This window comes from Momordica charantia (genome assembly GCF_013281855.1).
Source record: "Momordica charantia cultivar OHB3-1 chromosome 8 unlocalized genomic scaffold, Mcharantia_2.0 BLBB01000008.1, whole genome shotgun sequence".
Taxonomy (NCBI): Eukaryota; Viridiplantae; Streptophyta; class Magnoliopsida; order Cucurbitales; family Cucurbitaceae; genus Momordica; species Momordica charantia.
Genome location: NW_028275166.1, coordinates 33,184,879 through 33,202,948, shown reverse-complemented (window position 1 = coordinate 33,202,948; position 18,070 = coordinate 33,184,879). Strand labels below are relative to the sequence as shown.

The following is an 18,070-nucleotide window of genomic DNA, read 5'->3' as shown; positions in this document are numbered from 1 at the left end:
ACACCTCGAGAACTCTCAACTCATCTAAACATTATCTTATTCCTTTCAAGTCAGATTCGGATAAAATTGCTCGAAAAATTACATGTCAATTGTCAAACTTCTTTATACCAAAACGATGGACGAAACTACCTCCAACATTCGAACATCAGGACCTATTATGAGCTGAAAGTACACTAAAAATCTCTAATTATCCCATGTTGAAACTTCAAATTGACATCTCTACATCTCGTGATCCAAATCTTCATACCCAAAGTTTTACAAGATGCATCGCTAAGGCTTCGGTAACATGGAGGAAAACCTTCGGATAAAGTCGACAATGTTAATCCTCCCATAGACTACCCAGCAAACATAACATTTGATTTTTTTCGAAGTCTTTAACCTTCCAAAGCAAGGGCAAAGAAGAGAAGAGAGAGGCCATGAGGGCCAAAGTCACACAATAGAGACAAAAATAATTTATAATCTACAAGGGGTCCAAGAGAATGGGGGTCTAAATATGAAGATTTCTAGACCCAGGGCAAAAAATGGAACCCATGCAATAGAGAAAGCAAAGACAACACTTCAAAAGGTTTCCTTTGGAACAAGGACGCCTAAAACTAAGGTTGTATGAAGTGGAACTCCCAGATAAAGAAAAGACACAAGCTACGAAAGTGCACTTCCATAGAAGAAGGGTGATAAAGATGGGAGAAAACCAAGCGAGGATCTTCCCAAAAACAAAGTATCTGACCAACCCATCACGAATAAGAAAAAACTTCACAAACTTGGAAACCAACAAGATTGTTTTCAAAAGATTTCTGTAAGTGCCTTTATCCCCACGACTACGAGTTGAGACCCACCCGGCTGCAAAGTGGGGTGTCTTATCTAACTTACCTTAAATCTCTAGCATGATTCATGTAGCAGGAAAATCAAAGCTTTTACTTTCCAAGTGCTGAAATTGGAAATATTTGGTTGGCAGGAAATGTTGAGATATGCAATAAGAATCTGATGAACAAGTATTATTAATTGTGAATGCTGTTACTGGCAAATGCATGGAGTTCTGAGGGTAATTTTAGAACTCTTGGCTGAAACACAATCTAGGGAGTTAACTGGGTAATTCTGCTAGGCTTAGACAGTAGCTTAGGTTGTACAGTTGTACCGTTTAATATTAAGATAAACATTTAAGATTATAGCTATTGAGGGATTCGATTGTCATTATTACTACTTGGGAAGAAGAAGAAACTCTAGGAGCTCAAATCACTTGTCTTCAAGACCAAATATTGATGTCAAAGAACTGGTAAAAGAGATATTTTCCCCTTGAAACTTTCTCTTTTGTTTCATTTTTTTTTTCTAATTGATGCACCAAGGTGAACGGCTTTCAAGTGAGTTTGATATGACTTTTGGAATGATGAAAAGTACTCTTAGCCATACTTTTTAGAAAATTTTTGGCATTTAGTTATATGATTAAAAATGATTTAGAAAATTCTAAAAACACTTAAAAGTGCTTTTGAGGTGGTGTTTCTTCTAGGAGTGCTTTGAAAAGTCATTCCAAATTTGCAACTCATGCCTTTACATGTTGCTAGATTTTGCATCTAACCCTGGAAATTTGGGTTTTGAGTTATTTCACTTTAGGGAATAGTTTTAACCTACTCAACCTAACCTTAAATTTTATGTAGGTTTTGAAAAGATGAATCTTTTGGCACACCCCTCCAAATTAGACATTGGGGCTACTCACAATCCTATGCTCTCCAAAGTTTCAATGCCCATTATAGTTATAGGTATAAAGTTTAGAAATTTAAAAGTTGGCAAGTGAATTCAGTTGGGCTTGAGTTGGACCCACCTACTAACATAAGTTCAACCAAATCCTAAACTTCAAAGATGAATTATTGAGGCAACTTTAAGTTAAAGCAATTAATAGTTGAAAATAAATTCAAATATCTTTTTCTTTATATTAGAGGTTTTAATCATCTTGTTTAGATATACATTTTAACCGAAGATTTGATACATATAAAAAACTTAGACTCGTTTTAATAAGCAAAACTTCATATTTATTAGAGTATTGGTGATTGGTTTACAACTTTACATAGATGGTCTATTATCATTTTATTATATGGCATGTTTGCTGGCCTTATTTTATGGTCAAATTTCATTAATGAAGCCAAGTTTTGGACAACTTGCCTAAATAACTAAGTCACCTCAGCAACACAACTCAACTCAGTCAACAATCAAACTACACAAGCAACACAACTCTTAAAAGACCTACTACGACACAACTTGAAAGGTAAGTTTGAATTACTCGTACTTAATGTGACACTCGAGCACGAGAGAATAAATGAGCTTGAGTTACGAGCATGACTCTATGATGTGGTGCTCTAAGCAAGCTACGTTCATCATTATTTAGTGACAAGTGACAATAGGCTAACGGTCGTCATTTTCAATTGATACAACAATTATTATAAAGGTACTTATTTGGCATATTATTGTATTTAGGTTTATTGATGGTACTACTCTAGCTTGTCACTTACGATTGAACTGGGATCGTTGCATCTCCATCACAAATAGAAAGAATCAACACACTATTTGCAACAAAAATTTGTAAATTTAAGACTTTTGTCAAGGTTTGGTAGATACGAAACTCTTTTTGTAACAATTAGAGAGATACTTATTTCATAAATGGACTATCTTATTAAAGAATTAAATTTTATTAAATTTCCATAGCCTTCATTCTTAAAAGCTTAATGAAGAACTTAATATATAAAAGATAGGATTAAAACATTTAAAAGATATGGAAAAAGATTGAAAATGATATATACTTCAAGTACAAAATTATAAATTTCCTCCTTTTGGAGCTTCGCTTTCTACTTCGGTTGGTGTGTTGCAGCAATAAAAAAGGGGAATGAATTCATTTGGGTATCGAAGTTTTCGTTATTACCATGTATTTTCTCATGTATTATATTTATAATACTTGTTGAAATGCATAAATTGATTTCTAATTAAAAGACACTAATTGTGAAGTAGACTAAATACAAGCTTATTTTAAAAGAGGAATAAAATATTTTTAAACGGATAATCAAATTAAAAAATATCAAAAATGAATCACATTTATTTATTCAATATAAATCTAAATTTAACATTTGTCATAAATTCAAAAAAAATATATACATTATTTCAATTTTTTCCCTCTAATTTGACTTCTCCAAAATCTTTGAACCCGAAAAGTTACACACATATATATAAAGTTCCAAGGTAAAATTTTACTCTTACAAAGAGAGGCAATGAATTAATGGTAATTTAAAAGAAAAGAAAAGGAAGCCAAAAAAGGTGAGAAGAAACCCTAAAGAAGATGGAGTTAAGTCAAAGGGAAAAAACGAGAGTCAAATCTCATAATACTTAATAAATAAATAAATAAAAAGAATTGTTTATTTATGAGATATTATGGATAAATATAAATCGGTAGTGTACAGATACACACACAAAAGAAAAAAAGAAAAAAAAAGGAAAGAAAGAAAAGGGCAAATCCTTTTCAAAAAAAGAAAAAAAAGGATTTATTTATTAATTTTTATTTTTATTTTTCCAAAACACACGCTCTGTTTCTCTCTCTTTCTTTGTTTCTCTCTCTCATCTCAAAAATGGAACCCAATGAAAACCAGCTCAGCTCCTACTTCCACCACCATCAGCACCACCATCAAAGTCCCACCACCACCACCACATCGCCGACCAATGGACTTTTACCCCCCACCCACCACCTCTCCTCCACCGCCGCCGCCGCAGACGGCGGCTCTCACGGCGTCTACCCTCACTCCGTGCCCTCCGCCGCGGTCTCCTCCTCGCCCCTCGAGCCCGCTCGCCGGAAGAGGGGCCGCCCCAGGAAGTACGGCACTCCCGAGGAAGCTTTAGCTGCGAAGAAAGCTGCTACGGCGTCGTCTCACTCTTCCTCCTCCAAGGCCAAGAGGGACCACCACGCCTCTTCCCTTAATGCTCTCTCCGCTTCTTCTTCTTCCTTCTCTGCCCCTTCCAAGAAATCCCAGTTGGCAGCACTTGGTGGGTTTTGTTTCTTTTTCTCTTTCCCCCACTAATTTCCTTCTAATTCTTGTTTTTTCTTTTGCCCTTGTTTATAATTTTGTGAATTTTGTGAAATTTTCCTGTGGTCTTGGAATTCACCCTATTTCCTCTTAGTCTTGGTTGAGAATTGAGATTTCGTTCTGGTCTCCATTTTTGGAAGCTTTTGCTTTAAAGTTTAAACCCTACTTACGTTTCTTTTCAAGAAAAAGCCATGTCAACTCCCTTGTAGTGTTTAGGGAGTTTCCTGAATTTTCAGTAATTGAGCTCGACATAGCTTAGCCCTTAGAGTTTCCTCAATCAAAATTGTGGCTGAATTTAGTAATTCTAGGATAAAGATAGAGTTAATGGCTGATATTTTACTTGGGTTTATTTATTCGTTTTGTAGATAATGAACTTTCTTGATCACCAGTTATGTTGCACCATGATTCCCACAAGAAACAATTTTCATTTATTTTGAGAATAGACCAAAGTTCATTAATTTATTTGTTCTCGTTGGATTTCTTGAAATTTTTTTTGTAATTGTTTCAAATTGGAAAGATCAATCGGAGTTAATATTTTAGGAGGAATAGTTGGAAAAATATTTTGAACAAGAGATGCAAACAGAAGCTCTGCCATGATTTTCCAATATTTTACGAATGCTTGTAATGGTTCCATGTTCTGAAATAACATGTTTCCAGTCTTGCAGTCTGCTTATTTGGGGATTTATCAGTAATATGTTTTCTTTCTAATTTCGTTTACTTGTTATTTTTATTTCACTCATGGATATGTGCTCGAACACTTACTTGGAATTTATTCTTCTAACTGGAGATGTAGGTAATGCAGGCCAAAGTTTTGCACCACATGTTATTAATGTGGCAGCTGGTGAGGTAATGCATTCTCCATAGTTTCGAGAGACTTGATTCCATTTATATTGATGTAATTGAAGTGCATGTTATGTGCAGGCATTTGCATTTGCATGTACCTATACAATGATATAGCTAAAAATTGTGGGTGGTATACAATTAACACAACTGCTCCTTAGTTTTACGGAAGAATATGGGACATCACTTATGCTGTCCTTGCATATATATTTAGTATGATGCTACTGCAATAGGACACCAAGACCATTTAAGATCTCAAGAGAATTTTTATGATCTTGAATACTATTTTCTGATGGATTCTATTTTGCATCTGGGTGTAGAGTTTTTGAAATGTGCGTTTGCAGTTGATAGCTTCTTAGTTTAATTCCGAGTATATTGCCCTTTAATATAGTTTTGGTCTGATATATTATTGTTTCTGCATGGGATGTTTTTTATGTTATTTGAAGGCTTGAATGTATAATACTTCTAAATTTGAAGGACATGTCTGCCTTTTCAACTAATTGGTTGAGTTTTCATTCTCTGATGGAGCATGATATCCAGTTGTACAGATTCTGCAGATGGTTTTCTGTTTTTTCTTTCACTCTTTCCTTTTCTTTGTTTTGCTTTCTTTTGGGGGGTGGGCACAATGCAAGACTTGGTATTCTGTTCGCAAGTCTTTTGAAGTAGTTTTATGATTATATATATAATACTTTTTTTTTCTCTTGTGGAAAATAAGCCTATTTAAAAGCAGTAAATCTTCCCTTCTATTGTACTTCATTTTTTAAATTATTAATACATTTTCCCTTTTTTCCGCTTTGGTTTTAAATGAAAGCAAACAAAGTTTTCTAGTTTTCCTGGAAGAGATGAAAGTAGACATGGAAGAGTAAAATAAAAGGAGAAAAAGTAGCCATCCACGACGTACCTATACAAAACTCAAAAAAATATAATTTTACTCCATGAAAAATAGGTACTAGGACTTAAATCCATGTAATTCACTTTAGAGACTTCGGTATTAAGAATCTTCAGGCCACCTACTTGGTCCCATGAATTTTCTGATCTAAATTATGCAATGGAAGTGTTCATAATTCTGAACCTATTGAACATGAAATGGTTGGGGCATTTTAGAGTGCAGAAAGAAGAAAAATAAAACAAAACTCTTGGTGCAGGTTCAACTTCTTGTGAGGGAGATATGTAAAACAAGAATATCTATTTGGTTTCTTAATAGACATGGTAATTTGGAATATTGGAGGAGTTGAAAAATAATTATTCAGGTACATTATTAAAAAATCGTCTCCTCTCTTTTAATTTATTTTTTTAACAGGTCTCAATTAAAAGGTCTTGTAATGCTAATGCAGGAGAAATGTAATTTAAACAAGAAAACACACAACTGAGAACCTATACAATTGAGAATCCTTATAAATAGTGGATGGTGATGGAAAAAATTGAGGACGTCTTGCATATGAGAATGGTTTCTTAGTACCCCTCTCACATTATCAGAGCACATGTTCGTGTACTTGTGCACACACACAAAGGTAGTTTTAGATTTACATTCTTGAATATGCGTAAGGTATGCTTATCACATGGCTTTTGGAAGAATTAAATTAAGTGCTTCACATTTTTGAATAAGAGAGTGGCAAGCTTATTTGCAATATCCACTATGGTCGTGTTTCATTTCTGATAGAGTAATATGCTGCATGCAAACAGGAAAACTTGAAAAATATGAATTGGAATTAAGGGCAAAAATCAAACAATAATTGATGATCATTACATTGTTGGTTCCTTCACAGTCTTGCTGTCAAAGGAAGGACTTTGTATATGTTTCGTTGGTTATCTGCTACGGTGTTATTGTGTAAATTTTTCTCTGTGAGTTGATGCGATCTCCTTATTCTTATAGTTATAGCTACTTATTTTATACTAAACTTTACAACTCTTCAGAATTAGAAGTATGGGAGAACTTCAAGACTCATTAGTTTGGTTTTTTGTACTGGATCTTTCTTATCTGGGCTTCTTCTTTTATTTTCTTTTTTCCCTTCTTCCTCTTCCTCTTATTATTTTATCCTTTCATTTGCTCGAGCAAAGTATGGTTTTTCATCACCCAAAAAAGAAAACCATTACAACTCATTCTTTCGTTTCTCTGTGGACTTGGATTTGTATCAATTTAGCTTTATCTTTCCGAGTTATGCCCATGTAGTCTAACTGATAAATTGATGGCTCAAGTCTTCCTTTTTCCTATTGTCTTGTCTTCTGGTGAAGCTTGAAACTCGGTCACAGTTGTTGAAATAGTTATGCTACAATATAGATAATTTGCATTCAGGTTGAGAAACTCCTTTAGAAATGATCTCTCATTTTCTCCCTTCTCTGTGTTCCTTTTCCAAGAATTTTTGTTCTGTCCTATAACAAGAAGAGGAGTGTTCAGGATTGCCAATTTGGGGTTTGAGCAAAGTGGAGCTGTTGTGGGCTGGCCATCTGAATCAAGAGAGATATAAGAGTAGATGGCCATCTGAATCAAGGTCCTCAACTTAAGTGATTCTAGGACCTGGTTACTTAATTGATTGGAGGCATTTTTTCTGTTAATTCTTTGTTTAATAACCTGGCTGCTAATGATTTTATCATCTCTCGAAGTTGTGATTAGAAATCTAGAAATCTGAAGGTGCCAAAACGAGCATAGCTCAGCGGTAATTGATATATATCTCCAACAAAGAGATTGTGTTCAATCTCCCATCCCACATGTTGTACTTTAAAAAAAATTTAGAAATCTGAAGGCCTGAAGAAGTTTTAGATGTTATGTGACTCTTTTTCTTGGAGGCATCAATAATGGGTATATTCCAGAAGAGGAATCCTTCTTGTACTCTCTCTCTTTAGGGTAGCGATGCTAGTGCAAAGTTTAGCGGAGATGCAAATCGCTTGTTCATTTGGTGAAATGGTGTGTCTCTATACCTCAAGAATTCATTCTCAATATGTCATGCAGGCAGCCTTTTGAAGCCGATGCAAGAGTAATATGCGGGTTTCCTTGGAGTTGATATGGGCTGTCATTAGATGGATTATTTCTCATTGGAGTGTTCTTCATGAAGTTTTTGGTTTTTTTTTTCCTCCTCTTTTTAATGAAGGAATAGTAAGAAAGGGGATAAGAACCCACCCAAATCATAGGGGATTGTTATGGAAATAAAAAGCTCTCCAATGGGTCAAATCAGAGAACAGAAATATTTACAGAAGGCCCTTTGAGAGCAGGCTCCAACTAAGAGTGAAAGATTATGATACCCATTTCATATCACTAAAAGAGTCTTATTTGTTCAAGCCACACCTCCCTAAAGAATTGTCGAGAGTACTAATCTGCTAGATCTTTGGTTGATGCTCAATTGAAGAGTTTTCATTCTGTCAATGAAATTATCTTTACTTATCTAATAGCTAAATTATCCTTGTTTTGTGACGTAAAGGGAAAGGACGTTACTTTGGATTTCTCATCAATAATTTTTTTTTCTCCCCTTTTCAAAAGTCATCCAGTGTTCATCTTTCTGATTTGCTAATAGCATTATACATTTTCAAGGAACAGTAAAAGAAAATTCCAAGTTACTAATTTGTTGCTACAGCAAAGCTCTTTTTTTAACTGATAGATATGGAGGAAATTCTTAATTCTTCTTCCCTCGTCTTTTGTAGCTGACTGTTGTGTTAAAAAAAGCACATATTTGGTTGTCTTCTTACAAGTTTACCAGTCAATTTAATTTAATATTGGCATATGGATACTCTATATTATATGATTGTTGAGATATGATTATCCCTTGTCTGCTTTACCCTCTTAACCCAAACTACGGTCATGTTGAATAGGATGTTGGCCAGAAAATTATGCTGTTTATGCAGCAATGCAAGCGGGAAATCTGTATCCTTTCTGCTTCTGGTTCGATCTCCAATGCATCTCTCCGTCAGCCAGCCACATCCGGAGGCAATATTACGTATGAGGTACTTGGGTTTTCTCCATATGATGTTGTATTTTCTCTCTTTGGTGCACAAAAGAAAAGAAAAGGAAAACGACACTTTGTAGCAGAATAACATAAATATGCAATCGCAGATGAATTTCATTCACATTATTGATATAATTTTGTGTAAAATGGATAAGAGATAATCTGGCTGTTTGTTTTGATGATGATCTCTGTTTTTTTTCCTCCGGAAATTTATCTATTATGACTTATGCATTATAATAATTACTTGCACGGAATGATACTATTAGGGTCGTTTTGAGATTGTTTCATTATGCGGATCTTATGTACGTACTGACATCGGAGGAAAGACTGGTGGTCTTAGTGTATGTTTGTCTAGTTCTGATGGTCATATCATAGGAGGGGGAGTCGGTGGACCATTGAAGGCTGCTGGACCCGTGCAGGTATGATAGTCGATTAATTTTGTTGATTGTATTGTTTGTATTTTCCTGAATAAATTTAGTTCTAGGCACTGGACAGACGTAGGATGAGATTTTAGTCTGATGCTTGAATGTTTTATTGCATTCATGTAACTCTATTTAGTTAGTAGTCTTAAAGAGTTTTAGATATATTACTTTTTTGCTTAGTGCGGTACGGTCCCGTCCATGTCAGGTTATTGTTGGTACTTTTGTGATCGACCCAAAGAAGGACGTTGGTGGTGGTGCAAAAGGTGACGCATCTGCTGGCAAGTTGCCCTCACCTGTTGGTGGGACGTCGATGTCGGGTCTACGCTATGGCTCGACCATCGACTCAGGAGGTAATCAAGTCAGGGGAAATGATGAACACCAAGGCATTGGGGAGGGTCATTTCTTGCTTCAGCCCCGGGGCGTGAATCTGACATCTCAGCGGCCCACAGACTGGAGGATGGGTCTGGATGCCACAAACAGTGCTTACGATTTGACAGGTATAATTTGATTACCAAAAAGACGCACACAATCTCTTCATCTTTTTCCCTTTTGCGAACTTGTGATATTATGAGATTGTGAGCTTTTTTGCAGGAAGAACAAGCCATCATTCTCCCGAAAACGGAGATTACGATCAGATTCCCGATTAAGAGTTAACAAAAGGGACGGGATGGGACAGGACGGGACAGGACGGGACTGCAAAGTTTGTCGTAGATAAAATGTACAATATCAACAGTTGCCATGCCAGCAATCTTCTCTTTCACTCTGTCTTAGAGCTAATTCTGGTTGTAGTATGCACCATACTGTAAAGGTGATAACAAACTCTTTAGAAGTTCTTTTCTTTCTTTTTTTCTTTATTTTTTCTTTTTTAAATCTTTTTTATGCTCTCTTTGCATTTTATTTTCCCCTTTCCAAGTTTTCATCCTTCCACCTTTCATGGTGTATTTGCATGTTGTTGCTGTCTAATTCTAATTCTCTCCTGTTTTTTGCTTTAGATGGAACAAAGGTTGTTGTAGTTACAGTTTGCAATTTCCAATTTGATCATATAAACAAACACCTCTTTGGTGATTTAGATTTCTATGCACTAATCTTCTTGTGATGAACAATGTTATTTGATGAACTCACAAAGATTATGATTTCTTGATGTAAAACAACATCCGGGATCGGGTTGGGTTGGGTTAGTAGTAACTTCTATTTACCTTATGATGTGGTATGTCTTAATGGTCCCTAATCTTTTAGGTAGGTTTGAATCTGGTTCTTAACCTTTTAAAATTCTTAATTTTATCCTTGATATATTAAAGCTTCTCAATTATGTCATCTGGTAAAAAAAAACTGTTAAAACTTGTTAATAAAAAATTTGATGTATTATTGAATTATTGTCTTCTGAACAAATTAAGACACGAACATGTTGTCAACCTGCGGGTAGTTCAATTTTCTAAGACATATTCTCGAACAAAAAGACAAAAATATCGTGGGTTAATTCTTAAGCTGCATGGGTTCAACTCTGAGAGGAAAAAAAAACTTTTAATTTTTAAAAAGGTTTTAGATAGGATGGGTAATGACTTGATGGGAATCTTCCAAGTTTGATTGGAGGATGACAATAATATCCAATAAAGGGATCCAACACTACACCTTCTCCCTTAAATGAAACCACAAACCATTAGTATAAGTATGTCTCAAACTCACCTCTTTTGCTTTTCTTATCACATCATATTTGGTTTTCAACCCTTTAAATGATTATCATTCAAATGATCTAAAAAAATGCTAAAAAAAATTAAATCTTTTAAGATGGGTTTGATAGAAAATTGAAAAGTTGTCTTTTGGGTGTGGCCTTTTTGCAAAACTCATTGACTTGTTCAACTTTTTCTAGTAAACCTTTTGAAATTAACCAAAAAAAAGGGTACTTTGAAAATGGTGAAGAACCCTTTTGTGGGAGCAAATCCCACATATTTCTCCAAGGTGTATCTATTTTTTGCATTTAAATTCAGGTCCAAAGGGATTTTGGTGCAAATCCCTTTTTGATAAAGGCAAAAGTGTATGAGACAGAGGGCTCTTTTGGCTTTGGTGTTTCATCCAATTCATAATAATAATTTGTTTCTTTAATTCTACTATTCATGGGTCATAGTTCACATGTTGAAGTTAGAATTCAATAATCATGCAGTACCCAACCAAGTTAATTAGGTTTTGAGACAACTTTCCTAGTATTTAGTGAATATGATCATTGAATTAGGTTTAAATTTAAATGTTTTGAATGTATAAATCAAAAGCTGGTTAAGGTTGAATCGTCTTTTTCTAGTACAAAAGATGTATAAATGAGGGTTGAACCTCCGATCTCAAAGGAAAGAGTAAGGTGTCTTAACCGTTAAACTATGATAATATCGGCAACCTTAATTGTTTACTAATCTTTATAATGTTGTCTTCCCACCAAAATAAGAAATACATATCGAAACCAAAGGGATAGTAAAAATTCAACATTTAATCTTTAACCTAGCAAGTTGTATCAAGTTTTATATTACTTCTGGAATTTTCAGCATCAATACAAATTTGTCAATATCAAGGCAACAAGCTGCACATTTGTTGGCAAAGAAGGCAGGCAATGATCTCTCAAGAAGATTGAATTTGACTTGAAGAATGACCCTAGAAAGTTCGACCCGCCCTTAGCTTCATTACGTCTTGATGTTTTATCTTAATTTTCTAGTTGTTTTTCTAAAAAGAAGTTTTATATTAAACTTTTAATATCATTAAATTAATTCAACATTTAGTATAAGTTGTATATCAAATTTTTAATTTTATTAAATTGAATAATGAACTAAAATAATGGATGCATTTTTCACATTTGGTTCAAATTGAGGCTACACTAATTTTAACAAAAAATAATAAAGAAAAAAAAATTCCTTTACACAATTTAAACTTGATTAATACAAAAGATAAGATAACCAACATAGTTTAGCGGTAATAACAAGGAGTTAAAATCTCCATACCCTCGATTTATTGTACTAAAAAATAAATAGAAAAATATTTTCGTATTTTTGTGATTTCAAGCTTACTTAGATTTATTTTCTACAAGTGAGTTTTGGAAAAAGTAAAAGATATAAGAGATATGAATTTTAATAAAATAATAGAATAATACCGTTCGACAGTCTTGAATCCTCGCGAGCCTAAGTTTTTTACATGATTAAATCTCTAAAATTCGTAAATTTCTAACAAAATTTCTCACTTTAATATTATTTTCGATCAATTCCTTCAATTTAGTATCCAAAAATTGGAGCGCAATTCAAGTATTAGAAGCAGCTCGATTTTCTGGTGGAGACTGGAGAATTGCTTGATTTGAAAGTTGAATTTCGAAGCTCGCTCCCTAAGTCTCCATTATTATTGGAGGGAGAAGAAGCTAAGGGGGTGAATGGGGGAAGCCGCTCAATATTTTTCCAAAGACTTCGATTGGGAGGATCTTCGAACCCGGGTCGAGAATGACCCGTTTTTGCGACACCATTTGCTTCCCTTTGAGCCCTCCGATCGCTCTCCTTCTGTTTCCGCCGAAGCCGATTCAGACGCCTGGAAGCGCTTTCACCTTCGCCACTCCTCTGGCAAGTTCTTCAAGGTTTTCATTCCCCTTTAGCATTGGAACATTTTGTATTAACCTAACTTTTTCGTTTTTCTCAGCTCGGTTGTGATTTTTGTTCTGTACGTTTGTTTGGATTCAGGAAAGGCGATATTTGTTGAAGGAATTCCCTGAATTGGTTTCCTGTAAGAAGTGTTCCAAACTCTTGGAGGTGGGTTGCGGTAATGGAAGCACTGCTCTTCCAATCTTGCGGTAACTCTAACGTATTGAACTTTTCCCCAGCTTTACTTCTTAATGGTGTTGATGAGTTGCTTAGGCGCTATAACCATTTCATTTTTGAACTCCGGTTCTTATAAATTATGCTTGATTTTTCCACATTTTTTTGTCATCTCCCTAAATTTCTTCGGTATATACCCGGGTTTTTGGGCTTATCTTTGCATGGTCTAGGTCTAAATTACTCCCACACCTCTTTCAAGGTATGATATGTTAAAGTACCTATAAAATAAAAAAATTAGATCGGTGGTTTAATGGCATCGGAGCAAAAAGTTCTACATTCGAACCTATGTAATGTCATTTGCTCTCTATTTAATATAATATGAAGGGATTAAAATATCTATAAAAAGGAAATAAATTTACCATAACTCATCAATTTAAATTTTTGGGTTGTTTAATGATTTAATGTGATATTGTGGTTAGGTTAGCTTTCGCTCAGGAGTGAGAGGAACATTTTTAGGAGATGAATGTAATCTATATCTCTCCTTTATTTGGTTAGAATCCTTCACATATACATGGGAGAACTTATCCTTCACTTCCTTTTCAGCATTTGGTTTTAGACCGTAAATCGTACTCCATCCAAGTTATCTATTTTATCACCGGTAAGATATATGTTTGTGATGGTTTTCTTTATCTCTCTGTCTTTCAAGACACAGATAACGTTTAACTCTTTCATGTTCCGGAGAAAATTTTCGATTAAATTGATATTTAGTTGCTTCTTCGATGAAGTTTAGATAGAGCTTCTTAAAAATTCTAATAATGGAGTGGCCAAATTGGGCCATTTACCAATGGTCTACAAAAAATACCCTTTTGATTTTAAAACCTTAACCAGTTAGACTGGAACATGGGCGTGTCATTTTCTCTAGCTTCGCTTCCTAGATGAAAGATTGGATGCATTCTTTACATTTTTCTTCAAATTTTGTTCGTGTGTAGAATCATAGATATTCCTTAATGAAACCTTATTAGATGTTATGGGTGCATCTTCTGTTGGCTTGACTATGGACTTGAGAACAACCTTAAAAATGTTTTATGAATAATATTTTCGTACTGACTGTGCCTACCACCAAAATTTTTGACTGCTATTTATTCTTTTGAGATAAAGAAAAAATCTCTCTTCTCTCTCCCTCTTTGTGTTCATCTCTCCCACTTGTCAGAAACTTAATGGTGGCAACAAGAGATTCTTGTATTGTCCAATCTATAGGGAAGCATTATCAATTTTTTATGGACATCACAGTGCTTTCAGTGCATTTGCATACTGTTAGGCCTTTATCTCATGCATTAGTAAGTGAAGGCTAATTGCAGCAGGCAGCAGCAGTCTCATAACTCCTTACAAAGGATTACTTTCTTTGTAGTGGGAACGAGAACATTGTTGTCTATGCTTGCGATTGTAGCACGGAAACTCTTGACAGAGCAAAAGAGATTTTGAATTGTACTGGTATTGCATCTGTAAATGATCGATTCCATCCATTCTGCTGTGATTTTTCTATTAGTAAGTTTCCAACATTGTTGGCCTGCAATTCGTGCCGCGAAAACACTTTGAAACTGCAGCCGAGTTGTACTACTCCAGGTTGTTATTTTGCCAATCCCTTTAGACATAACTAAAACTGCAAGCTATTGCTTTTCTGACACCCTTATTCATCTTTCTCTATGTTTGTTGAGACTGAAGGATCTCAAGCCACCGATTCATTTGCATTAGCAGAAAGTGGATGTTGCATTGGTGGGTTTGATTTTCTTACGCTGGTATGTACCTCCTTTACTTCAAGTTAATCCATGGCATTGGTTTACAAGTCTTCAATTATACACTTCAAAATTTGATTACTATCACTTCCAAAAAATAATAATAAAAATTATTTGCTATGATGACTCGAGATTGGAAGGCTACACTTCATTAGTTCATTAGTTCTTTACAGGGTCTCCTCATCCTCTGTCCACAGGCTGCGTATCTCCTTCTTTATTAATAGTCTCTGCTTCCTATAAAAAAAGCAATTCCTAAAAAATATTTAAATCAACGAATAAGCATTTAATCCTATTTAAATGTGTTAAAGTTCTTATTATAGATATCATGTACATATTAGTGATATTTTGTTTATATTTTTTAATATTTTGTGAATTTTTTTAACGATATTATAGAAGTGTCAATTCCCTGCATGTGTTGATGTCAAACCCAAGGACATATGGAAATGTTGACATGTAAACTTAATATCCTAGTAATAAGATGTATGAACCTATCTAAAAATTGTAAATCCAATCCACAAAAATAGTATTGTCAGACCAGAAATAATGTTAGCCAGCCACAATTTTTTATTAAAATGAAAATTTAACATACTTGAGGTATTAATTTCACTACTTTGCCAAATCTTTTAGCCAACACCACCAAGGGTAAAACCAATATTTTGTTAACATCATTAATTTGCAAGTCTTAATGGTCTCTTGGTAATCTAATAACAGTTGAATGATTCTTTGGCTATTCACTATTTCAGATATTTACATTATCAGCAGTGCCTCTCCAGAGGATGCCAGCATCAATCAGAGAATGCTTTATGGTTTTGAAGCCCGGAGGCCTGCTCTTTTTTCGGGATTATGGTAATCGATTAGGGGTAGCCTGAGGACGATATTCTAGTTTTCTTTTAGATAATAAGTGACAAAAATTTACAAGAGTTCAGTTATTTAACTCCTTCTAGCCACGTCTAATGTGTTCTAACTTTCCTGCTGATTGATGTTCGATTTATTGAAACTCAGGTCTGTATGATATGACTATGCTTCGATTCAGGCCAGATCAAAGAGTGGGATTCAGGGAGTATGTTAGATTAGATGGAACACGTTCTTATTTCTTCTGCTTAAATACATTGAGAGATTTGTTCGTCACTGCAGGCTTTATTGAGGTAACTCTTCTGTCAAATGTTTTGTTTTAGTTTCTCAAATTTGCGCATAAAAATAATTTTAATTCTTGCCGTTAATCTTTTTTGTTACTCATTTAACAAGAATTCCAAATCTTTTTTGACACTCAACACTTGTCATAATACTAGAGGTAGTTCTAGACAATTTTTTTGGGGCTAAATATATGTTTTAATTAGTCCCTGATGGTGGAGTGTTTTTTCAATTTAATCCTTATTGTTTAGAAAGTCTCAATTTAATACCTTGGGTTTTAATACTTTTCAATTTAGTGTCTCACCTATTTACACTTTTTTTCCCTTCTCATGTGGATATATACTCATCATTGAATAAATGAACAAAACTTTTAAAAGTTTACAATTATATAGTTTTATACTCGAACCGATGGCAAATGGTTATATGGCTTCTTCCTGTCACCATTCTTGTATTACCCACCTTATATTACGTGCACTTCAGAGTTGATGAAATGATCGATACCGTCATGGCTAATTTTATAGCACGATTGTGACTGCAGCTCGAGCTGGAATATTGTTGTGTGAGGTCCTCGAATCGTCGAAATGGAAAGAGCATGGAGCGGGTGTGGGTTCATGGAAAATTTCAGAAGCCTGTCTCATGAATCATGTGATATAAAGGCACAGAGCAGAGCATTTCAGAGGAATTTTTTCAAGCCCTTCTGGTAACTGTTCTGCTGTCCTGTGATGTTTGGAGTTCTTGGGAAGTGATTGTGAAATTTCATAGATATATATAGCAGCCAGCAGTTGAAAGAGAATGAGTGATGAGGATGGGTGATGTAACCCTTGGGTGACCCTAGTAGCAACTAGCAAGGGGATGTTTGGAGATACCCTCCAAGGTTTTGGGTTTAAGCCCATAGGTGAAAACTTGATATTTTAGAACTCTTGTTATCTTTAAGACCGGTGGGTGAAGTATCCTTGGAATTAATGAGTGGGCCACGGGCACGATGCTAGAGGTAGACCTCAATATGTGGAGGTAGAGATTCGAACCTCTGATCTCTTGACTAAGGATATATACTTAATTAGTTGAGCTATGTTTAGATTGACCGTTTGGAATTTTTTTATGAAAATACATATGTTTTGAAGTTCATTGGAAAAATGCATTTGTTTTTCTTGCAAATTATTGTCGTTATGATGGTTAGGGTACTAAGTTTTCACTGACATGTCAATCATCAATATTTTCAATGATGAAATATAGTGAAATGTTGCTAAAATATCATTATTGTCAACATAATATTATTAAGAATGTTTACACTTAAAAAGATGGTGAAATTTTTTATGATTTTTTATAAATATTCATTGATATTTGAAATCTTGGTTATTAATTGATTGAGGTGTGATTTATGTAGATGACTTAAATGTAATTTTTCTTTTAAAATAACTCTCTCTACAATACAAAATACAAGATCCGATATAATTATATCCAAACGTTAATTATCTTCAAGAATTATGTAGTTGATTTTGTTTTTGGCGTTTTATTTTTGAAAATTATGTTTGATTTCTAGCTGCTTCTTTAATATGCCTTTTCAACTTTTTTTTTAAACGTTTCTAAATGTTAGCCAAACGTTAAAAAAGAAACAAAGTTTTTGAAATTATTTTTTTAGTTCAAAAAAAATAAATCTTGTATTAGAAATAATTTTTATTATAAAACAAAGAAATATTTATAAACTTAATTTTTAAAAATAGAAAATTAAAAAAAAAATAGTTAACAAACATGGGCCCAAAAAATTATTTGTGGTTTGCAGGGTGGAAATAAAAGAAAAAAAATATGAAGACTTTTTTTTTTTAATAAGTAAAATGTGAAGACCTTTAGCTTGAATGGAAGAGTTGTACGACCTCCCAAGGTCAAGTATAACAAAAACCTTGTGCAGCCCACCGTACAACGTCTCCCATTTTGATTGTGGTATAAAAATTCAATTCAATAGCTATTGTTCATGGAGATTTTTGGTCAAGGTCGGAATTGATCTGAGTAGGTGACTGGAAATGAGCTTGAACATTCATCGGTCCAATGTTCAAATCAATATAAATTTGATATTTGATATTAATATTGAGATTTAATGTCATATTTTGATATCGTGGAGTGTGA

At 34.3% G+C, this 18,070-nt stretch overlaps 2 protein-coding genes across 4 annotated transcripts; both read left to right on the top strand.

Moving 5' to 3' along the window:
- The first annotated feature begins 3,537 nt into the window (after positions 1 to 3,537).
- On the top strand, positions 3,538 to 10,329 carry LOC111013080 (AT-hook motif nuclear-localized protein 14). The gene is made up of 6 exons (XM_022287450.2): positions 3,538 to 4,014; positions 4,849 to 4,901; positions 8,697 to 8,828; positions 9,097 to 9,249; positions 9,458 to 9,749; positions 9,844 to 10,329. The coding sequence occupies exons 1-6, from the start codon at positions 3,603 to 3,605 to the stop codon at positions 9,897 to 9,899; spliced, it is 1,098 nt and encodes a 365-aa protein (XP_022143142.1). The 5' UTR covers positions 3,538 to 3,602; the 3' UTR covers positions 9,900 to 10,329.
- A 2,079-nt stretch (positions 10,330 to 12,408) lies between these two features.
- LOC111013116 (Methyltransferase family protein) lies at positions 12,409 to 17,074 on the top strand. Of its 3 annotated transcripts, none has more exons than XM_022287494.2 (7): positions 12,409 to 12,833; positions 12,951 to 13,060; positions 14,434 to 14,648; positions 14,748 to 14,821; positions 15,562 to 15,664; positions 15,821 to 15,963; positions 16,488 to 17,074. In XM_022287494.2, the coding sequence occupies exons 1-7, from the start codon at positions 12,717 to 12,719 to the stop codon at positions 16,587 to 16,589; spliced, it is 864 nt and encodes a 287-aa protein (XP_022143186.1). In that variant the 5' UTR covers positions 12,409 to 12,716; the 3' UTR covers positions 16,590 to 17,074. The 3 variants fall into 3 exon arrangements, with proteins under 3 accessions (XP_022143186.1, XP_022143187.1, XP_022143185.1); XM_022287495.2 differs by having other exon boundaries at positions 12,409 to 12,847; positions 14,572 to 14,648; XM_022287493.2 differs by having other exon boundaries at positions 12,409 to 12,847.
- The last annotated feature ends 996 nt before the right edge of the window (positions 17,075 to 18,070 follow it).